The sequence below is a fragment of the Fukomys damarensis genome, unplaced genomic scaffold, assembly GCF_012274545.1.
Source record: "Fukomys damarensis isolate Sample0158 unplaced genomic scaffold, DMR_v1.0_HiC HiC_scaffold_12, whole genome shotgun sequence".
In the NCBI taxonomy this organism is placed as follows: domain Eukaryota; kingdom Metazoa; phylum Chordata; class Mammalia; order Rodentia; family Bathyergidae; genus Fukomys; species Fukomys damarensis.
In genome coordinates this window covers 51,278,999-51,287,984 of record NW_022900924.1, presented here as the reverse complement: position 1 = coordinate 51,287,984, position 8,986 = coordinate 51,278,999, and the positions used below count along the sequence as shown (strand labels likewise).

The 8,986-nt window shown below is 47.3% G+C and overlaps 1 protein-coding gene and 1 pseudogene across 1 annotated transcript in view; both read left to right on the top strand.

Moving 5' to 3' along the window:
- The first annotated feature begins 2,859 nt into the window (after positions 1-2,859).
- LOC117285723 lies at positions 2,860-4,193 on the top strand (annotated as a pseudogene).
- A 1,484-nt stretch (positions 4,194-5,677) lies between these two features.
- Ahsg (alpha 2-HS glycoprotein) overlaps positions 5,678-8,986 on the top strand; it is a 6,414-nt gene continuing 3,105 nt past the window's right edge. The window contains exons 1-3 of the mRNA XM_010624180.2: positions 5,678-5,953; positions 8,013-8,123; positions 8,657-8,741. Of these exons, the coding sequence (XP_010622482.1) occupies positions 5,741-5,953; positions 8,013-8,123; positions 8,657-8,741 (409 nt within the window). The 5' untranslated portion in view covers positions 5,678-5,740. The remainder of the gene's footprint in view (positions 5,954-8,012; positions 8,124-8,656; positions 8,742-8,986) is intronic.

The following is an 8,986-nucleotide window of genomic DNA, read 5'->3' as shown; positions in this document are numbered from 1 at the left end:
CCTCTCTGAGTCTCTACTGCCTCATCCGGAAAGGAGGGAAGCTGAAAATAGTGTGGCTCTCATGCCTTTCACTGCCAAAGATAATAACATTTGCCATGACGAGGTTGGCTTCCTAAGAAGGTGCTATTCTAGTGCTAGAAAATCTCTCTGTTGCTTTGACTTTAAAGTGATTCTTTTTTGTGAGACAGACCATTGGAGTGGGTGTCAAGGCCACACCAAACAGCATATTGTAGAAAAGTTTTCTCCAAACAAAAGAGAATAGAAGATTTCCCATCCTTTCTTATGCGCTAGCATAAGCCAACTGAAAGGATCTCAGTGTTCTTGGGGTCAGTTTCATGCATGGTCTCACCAGCGTAGGTGATGACAACAAAAACTTCTCTTGAAGGAGAAAGATTTGATGAAGTCCAACTTTTTTTTTTTAATCCATTGTGGGTTTACATGATGCCTCTTCCTCAAGGCCAGGATGAGGGTGTGGCAAGCAAGTGAGCCACCTAGCACACAAAAATTTAAGAAGGAGCAACTCCAAGAGAGTGCACCTTCACCCCTTCTTTGAGCCACTGTAACCTGGCCCTGCCATTCCCCTCATCTGCCCTCAAATGCAGCTTCCTTGTAGGGATTATTTTGCAGTGGCAGGTTGGGCGATGGGGGCAAGGTTAGGGAATGGAGTGCAGAGCTCTAGCTCTACTCCAAAACAGGAAGCGGTCAGCTCTGGCCACTGATTTAATTGTTTTTGTCTGTCTGTGGTCAAGCCCATGTCTTGCATCCGTGTTGCATGGCACTGAGCACAAATGGCTCTTCCAGATCACTGGGTCATGACCTCCTAGTTAATTGGCACTAAGTTACCTTCCTAAGAAACCTATTGGCTCCCTAGTCAAGGGTCATCTACATTCCACAATGGAGATTTTATATTGGAGAAATAATGCTCAGTCTGTCTCCACAGGACATTATGATCATTTGTAAAATAATGCTACAATCATTGTGTACAGTTTAACTTTTAATTTCTCAGTAATGAAATGTTTTTGGGCCAAATGAGTTGAGCCAAGGGCCTTTGGGGAAGATTTTATCTTCTTGTCACTCTGTCCAGGCTCCTGATTTCAGAGAAAAAAGGTGCTCAATAAACATTTGTTCATTGTACCTACGAATGAAGAAATACCAGGCTTATCAGAAATTGATTATCAGCCTTCTTAGGGCCTAGGCCCTTTAAGAATCAAAAAGGGCAGAGCCCCTGCCTTAGACCAACCACTGCTGTTTCCTCTCTGGGGAAACCAATCATTCCCTGGTTTTCACTCACATGCACATGTTCATGTTCTGTTTGTGAGATGCTGAGTTTCTAGGTCTCACCTTTCATGCTGGCTCTCTACTTGACCTTCTAGCTCTATCCTTCGTCTCTTAGATTCACATCCACTGGCAGGGCCATTGATGGAACCGACCTTGAAAAATGCTGATCCTGAGTTTACGGCGATCCCTCTTGACCTGGCTCCTGACTGGCAACTATCAGAGCTGAACTCTGCCTTTCAAAAGTTCAAATGCATTGTCTGTTCCCTGGTAAAGAACACTTTGACAAACTGAGATTGTGGTGCCATTCTCAGTGGCCACCTTGAGGTGCCTGGCATGAGTGGCACTGCCTGGCACCCTGATGCCATCTCCTGGAGATTGTGGATCTTCTTCTGTCCCTAAGACCTTTGAGGCTGCTTCTCTCAACCAAGTTTATATCCATATTGTAGTCAGTGTGAATGGAAAGAGCATTGCTGTTATATTTGGTGATGTGAGTCTCATAGAAAAAAAAATGCACCCATGTGTAATCAATGATGAAGCAAATAATCTGAAAATGAAATGCAAGCCTATCTGCCATTGCATTCAAAGAAGCTGGAGTCAGTTGGATGAAAGTGACCAGCATCATGCACAAGTGTGTGCATTTGGCATGAGGAAATCTCTTGAAGTTTGAAATTGGTATACTCAGGCCCAGTGAAATATCAGTAATCTTCCTTTGTCACCAATGTTACAGCTGTCTTGGAAGACCTCAAAGTATCACACGTTTTCTCTTCATTGTCAGTAAATGGCGACATTTTTTTCTAAGGAAACTGAAAAAACCCTAAATAAAGGATCATTTTATTTAGCCCGTTACTAAAGCTATTTTAGTTTGTGTATTGCATAAATGGAGTAGTTGAGATAAAACCACAGGCATTCATAAAATACACTGAGAAGAGTTTTGATGATTTTTAAATATCTAAGTTCCTACAAAAGTCAGCTTGGGAACAACAGTGGAGGAAGAAAGGTAACTGTCGCGAGCTGCGACGTCAGGATCCTGCCAGCAGGTCCTAAACCTGAAAGGACGAGGACAGAGAGACGGGAGGCACTTTTCTTCTCATGGTCCTTGCTTGCTTGCTTTTTTACAGAACCTCTTGCTTTTATACTCTCCAGCTGCATGGGAGCTAGGGCTGCACGGGAGCGAGGGCTGCAAGGGAGCGAGAGTACCGCCCACACATTCCAGAGGGAAACAACAACAACCATTATGGGTTACATCTGCTACCAGCTGAACTCGCCCGTGGCTATGGGCGAGAGCACATCCGTGCCAGCGAGGTGGCTCAAAGTTCAGTCATGGCTAGGCCTGTGTCAAGGCTCACCGTAATGGCTCGCCATAGGTAACAGCAGAGCTGACACAGCACATTAGTCAAAGGCAGGGGATTGGCCTACACTTTCTCATAGTTGATTTGACACAGAAACCAAGAGCTTTATAAAGGTCCCAACAATTTGAGTCAAAGAAGTGTCCATGCAGTGTGATCCATATTATATTAAAATAATGTTTTTTTACAGAAAAAAGGCTGGGGTATCAACTGGAGCTTAAGCAGCTGTGCGTGAATGTCAAAGACAATGACCGAGAACAGATAAAGAGGGCAGACATCCAGGACTGTATTTCACACAGCCAGCCAAAAAAGCTGTACATCCCGAAACAATGCAAAAGCAGTTACTACTAACCTCGAGAAGGTAAACATTGTGAATGATGAAAAGGTTCACAGAGTGAACAATGCTTTTGTAAACATTCAGAAGGAATTTGCACACTTTTCAAAAAGGCTCATTCTTCAACCTCTGCAGAGAGAGCTCATTACTCAGCAGCATCATGAAAACCAGCCAGTTAATGTTGACGAAGCTGCAAGATTAATGGCTCAATTGTAATCCTCCCAACTCAATAAAATAAGTATTTTATACAACTTAGAAAAAATGGAAATGCACCAAAATTAACACCATTTATTTCTGCATGATAAGATGGTGGTTGATTTTGGTGTTTCTGTTTATAAATGGTAGAACGGTAGGTGAGGTATTCGTCGGTCTTTACTACGTTTCTTACTTTTGTAGCATTAGCAAAACACCTAATCAGCTAAACACCTACCATCACCCGAAGTATCCAAGTCTTTAGAACTTATCACTAGTGGAAGATCAGATACCAGAAGAAATGGCTCAAGACAGAAATGATCTGAGAAGAGTTATGATCAGAGAGACTTTTATCTTTCTTGCCTCCTGAGGTTGGAATGGCAACCCGGGACAAACACAGGAATCCCAGCATGGAGGAAGACCCTGAGTAATAGGCTGGCACCAAGGCCACATGGAGACCATGAATGTAGCGAGTGTCCCCAACAAAAGGCAGCTTTGTGGGGCCCTACACCCTTGTGTAGGCACTGCAGAAAAGAGTGGCACCTTGCTGAGAGAAAGCTTGTAGTGTAGAAAAGGTCTCGTAGCTGGAATGGAATAGAACTCTGATCTGGGGACATGGGGAGAGCTAACTTACTATGCACTGAGGGGGTGGGGACAAGCCAGACACTGGCTCACAGGTGGAACCATAGGTAGCTAAGTGTATGCCTGAGGCCCAGGTGAGGCAGGTTACCTGGAGGAAGACACCAACACAGGCCCTTGTAGTACAAAGCAAAGGAGGACACCCCTTTCTGCCTTTAGCGCCATTTACATAAGTGCCCAGGCTTCTTTGTAACGTCAGTACGGGATGAAGGGGAGGGGTGAGCAATTGTAACACACAGCTTCAATCCAGGTGTCTGGAAAATCAGGTTGCCCGAAGTGACTAGGTTACATTTTCACAGAGGGGGCCCAGTGTCAGAAATTCAGTTGAGCTCGGCAAAAGACGGTTATACTTTATCTACTTGTGCTCGTGAGTTATGAGATGTAAGCTCAGAGAACATTTTTCAAAGTTCTCAAATATTTAGTAATGACCACGTTTACCATACTTTTAAGATTATTTTAAAGAAAAGCATAGCCTGCACAAAAAGTTAATGCGTGAGGCCCTTGAATTAAATAGGAATGTGGTGGGTGGGGAGTTGGCTTTGAGAGATGACTGGAGCCTGTTCTTTCTCTCTAGGAGCCACGAGCCCCTGCCCATGAGGACCTGGAGCCTGACCACATTCTGCCATTGAGAGTCTGTGTGTGCCATTGGGAATAAATGTGAAAATTCCCTTATAGCCACTTGTGTGCCTCGTCACTGCCTCTCACCTCCCCCGCCCCCTGTACCCTGGAAATCAACATTATTTAACTTCTCTTTAGAAGGCCCTTTCTTTTCTACCCCTCCTCCTTCTTTCTCTTCTCCTTCTTCCCCTTCTCCTTTTTTTTTATTTTGAACCAATTTTATTCTCCTGAAGCAATATCAAAGCACAGAACAAATCCACCTGTTACAAGGACACCCTCTAACAATCTGATGAACATGTTGGTTTCCATGTTAGGGTTGCTTTGTTCCAGGCTAAGCCAAATCATTGCGTGATATTTCTTCAGCCCCCTCCTGCCTGCTCACCCTCCTTGGAGATTATGCCCGGACTGGTCCAGGGCTAGTGAAAGGGTGCTGTCTGGAGAGGACACCAGGGTCCTGTGATCCAGTCACACAGACAGGCTGTCATTCTGCAGAGGCTAAGAACTGTGCTCTTAGCTGGCCCTGCCATTTCTCAGTGTGCAGATCTAAACCCAGAGCTTTGTTAAATGAGTGCCTGGTGGGCTGGGTCTCCCCTTGAGGGGAGCTGGAGGTGACTGGTGCCAATGACATCCAACCACCAGGAGACCCAGGTCTGCCTGTCCACACTGTCACTTGTGGGGCTCAGCAGTGAGTTCTGGGGGAAAGGAGGATGAGGGGATCAGGGCCCCTGCAGGGTGTTACTGCATTCCTCCCTGCCGCAGGAGCCCCTCCCTTTCACCTTTGCCACAGAAACATCTCCCTTTCTTCTTTCCTTCAAAGGGGCTCCAAGACCTTGTCCTGTCCCATAGCCCATTGTACCTGTGCTGTCTCCATGGGCTTCGCTCTCCCTCTAGGACCCTTGTGGAAGAGATATGGCCCCCCGGATCGAGGATTGGGTCACATTTCTGAGTGCTCCCTGCACCCCTACACCTCACGCACGTCCAGTTCCTGTGCTGCCAGCCCCTGCACAGTGCAAAGCTGGTTGCTTTCACTGCCTCATCCCCTCAGACACCTCCTCTCTCTCTGCTGTCGCCCTGGTCCAAACAGACTTTGGAGCAACTCCCCGCAACAGAATTGACTTTGCCAGATTTCTTGGGGACCGCGGATGGCCCAACTTGTTTGCTTTTCCAGGGCTGATGTTTGCAGGGGTTATTTGCAACCAGAATGAAATCCTCCCACATCCTTGTGCAATTCCTTCAGCACGCTCCAACAGATAAATAAAGCCCTCCACTGCTCTGTCTGTCTAGCTTTCCAGGCAGGGTACCTGGGTTGGTCCAGAGACTCTCCAGGGCAGCCATGAAGTCCTTTGTTTTGCTCCTTTGCCTTGTTCAGCTCTGGAGCTGCCACTCAGTCCCTGTTGGCTCAGGGCCGGGTTACAGGGAACCAGCTTGTGATGACTTGGAAACAGAGCAGGCAGCCCTGGCAGCTGTGGACTATATCAATCAGAACCTTCGTCATGGATACAAGCACACCTTGAACCAAATTGACAAAGTCAGGGTGTGGCAGCGGGTGAGTGAATTCGTGTGAATGAGATGAAAGGGCCCACGTGTGCAGCCCAAGCCAGTGCCTCGAAAGTCCAACATCTCCCAGCACAGATGAAAGTGCAGTGGGGAAACTTAGTCCTTCCCATGAGTGGAGGAAGGGGCAGGGGCATGGCAAGAAGGGAGGCACTTGGTTTGGCAGTCATGGATCTTAAGGAGAGGTTTCAGTGGGATGCGCGGCAGTGGGGAGGAGAAGAAGATACTTCCAAGGATATTTTGCAGATCAGAGATGGAAAGCATGGCTTTCTGAGAAAACCAGGGCCCAAGAGACCGGCTCCTATTGGCCAAGTTATCTTTGTCTACAAATCATTTACCTTTCTTGGCTTCTGTCTCTGACAGAAAGTGGAGACTAGCATTTGACAAATGCTTACCGTGCATCGGGCTCTTTCACACAGCTCAGCTCACGGTCCTGGGTGGTCACTACACTCTCCTGTCCTTTTACCTAAGAAGGCACCAAGACGCTGATGTGTTGCCATTATTTGCTCTTGATCATAGTGAGCACTGGGGCCTGGATTTTATTCCAGAACTGGGCTCCTTCCTCTTTCCAAGCTGCCTCCCAAAACAAGTTCCTCATATTTCAGAGAGAAATCTTAGCATAGATGGGATTTATTTCCCGGTGCTAGACAAGGAAGCAGTGCGGGCTGAGGCCAGTGACTATAAGAAGAAACTCAGAAAACACATTTGGGAGATCAGTCGAGAAATTTGGCAGGGTGGGAAAAAGAGCACTTGCTGACTATCTGCTTTGGAATTAGATTTGATAACTGCTTAAGGATAATATTTCAGCAAATAATTATCTCAAGCTTCCTTGGGCAAAAGCTAGTATCAGGTGCTATGGGAGATATTAGTTCGAGCCATTAAAATTGCCAATATTTAGCTGCATTTGACATACAAAAATGGCAATTTTATATCCATAGGCCAGAAAGACGGCTTGTGCCCCAAAGGGATCTGCAATATAAGAGGGAAAAGAAGGTATACATTAGGATATCAGGGCTGATGGAGGATGCCTGATCTCACAAAGGGACAAACCATTTGAAGCCAGGATTGTCCAGGGAATTTTAAGAGTGCCACAGTCATACAGAAGTAATACCAGCGGTTCAGAGGAACCGCTCACCAATTCAGGGGAAATAAACATGCAGCACGCATATGCGAGTGAAAGAGCAATGTGTGGGCATCGCGAGGAGCTCAGATGTGCCTGGCTCCTGGTCACTGCAGCTGAGTCCTTCCCGGAAGTTAATTTGAAGCTCCTCTTTCAGGGCCTTCAGTCCCTGGAGTCAGGCAGAACTGAAATGAGAGACAAACAGAGACAGGCTGAGATTTTTCCAGGCTTTGTGGATTTTCCAGGCTTTAAGGAAAGGCTGCTTAAACAGGTGAACAGACAAGAATAAGTTCAGAGTGTTATGCAAGCGTCCTAAGGGCATCTGCCTTAGTGGTACAGCAGAACGGGTCTTCCCACTGGTCGCCAGCAGGGGACAGTAGAAAGCAGCTTCTGTGAGCCCAGGTATGGAAAAGCCAAAGGGCAAAAGGAAAAGCCAAGGATCACAGCAACAAAGAAACTTTAAGAAGGAAAAGACACTGGGAGAAAGTAGGCCACGAGAGGGAAGTAAGAAGGAACCAGAGGGAGAGGTAGAGTAGATAAAGAAAAGTCAATACGCTATCATTCTATACCACACGACTTCGCAGTTTGACTAAGGAAACCCAAAACTGATTTTCTCAAAACACTGCTTGAAGAGCGACATTTTAAAAATTTAAAAATACGTATCGACACTCATTTCCAAGTTTCCAAAGAGTTCAGAGTGAGGACCGTGGCTCCATCCCTTGCCTAAGCCCACCGCCCTTCCTTCCTCCCTCCCTCACCCCCTTTCTTCCTCGAAGCACTTTTAGCACATTCCCAGTAGACAGAGAAAGACCGGGGAAGCCACGATCCCTGGTGATCCTGGCCGCCGGCCGGCTCGGAGCTGGACAGTTAAGGCTGAGGCACAGGCGGATCGGTGGGGGGAGCTGCTCATCAACGAGTTCTGTCTCCACAGCGGCCCTTCGGGGAGGTGTACCACCTTGAATTGGACACGCTGGAGACCCAGTGCTACGCCAGGGACCCCACACCCTTGGCGAACTGTTCCGTGAGACAGGTGTTCGAACACGTGAGTGCCGGGTGGCCGGTTCCTCCGGGGGGCAGCAAAGAGCAGAAAAATCTTGCGCACGTCACATAGCTTCGCATCCTGCTTTCTTGGCTAGGCTTCTCTTTCGTGCATTTTTTGAAATTGCTGCTGGACGGCGCCTTCCGTGGGTTGTCTCCCTCCGCATTCCCCCAGGTTGAACACAGGGCTTCATGTATGCTCGGCTAGCGATCTACCACAGAGCCACATTCCCAGCCCTTTTGAAATTTTGTTTTGTCTTGTTTTTATTTTGAGACAGGGTCTTGCTAGAGTGCCCGTGCTGGTCTCGAATTTGAGATCCTCCGGCCTCAGCCTCCGTAGTAGCTGGAATTGCAGGCTTGCGCCACCATGCCTAGCCCTGGCGTTGATTTTTTTTATTTTATTTTATTTTTTTTTACTATAGCTCTTGTAGTCTTTCCTGCCCCATGGAGGTGCTTTCATGAGGGTCACCTGTGACAGCCCGCATGTAGGGTCGGTGGGCTTGGGCTCCGGGCTTCACTGTGCCTTTGTTTCTCCAGGCGGTGGAGGGAGACTGTGAAATGCAAGTGCTCAAACAGGACGGCCAGTTTTCCGTGTTGTTTGCAAAATGCCATTCCACTCCAGGTACAGACGATCTATGGTTTTCTTATTCTTCGTGCCCTTGTAGACACCCTGGGGAGGGAATCCGAATAGTTCTGAGCCTACGGACTGAAGAGTTCTAGTGACTTAGTCAGTGAAGACAAGGAGAAGCCAAACTTCCCGGGTCCTGGGATTTTAAGGCGAGTTTTTAAGCAGCTGTTGTCATCGAAGTGAAAACGGGCCTTGACGTGGGCACGAGCCAAGGTTTAGTTAAGAGGCAGGAAAAGGCC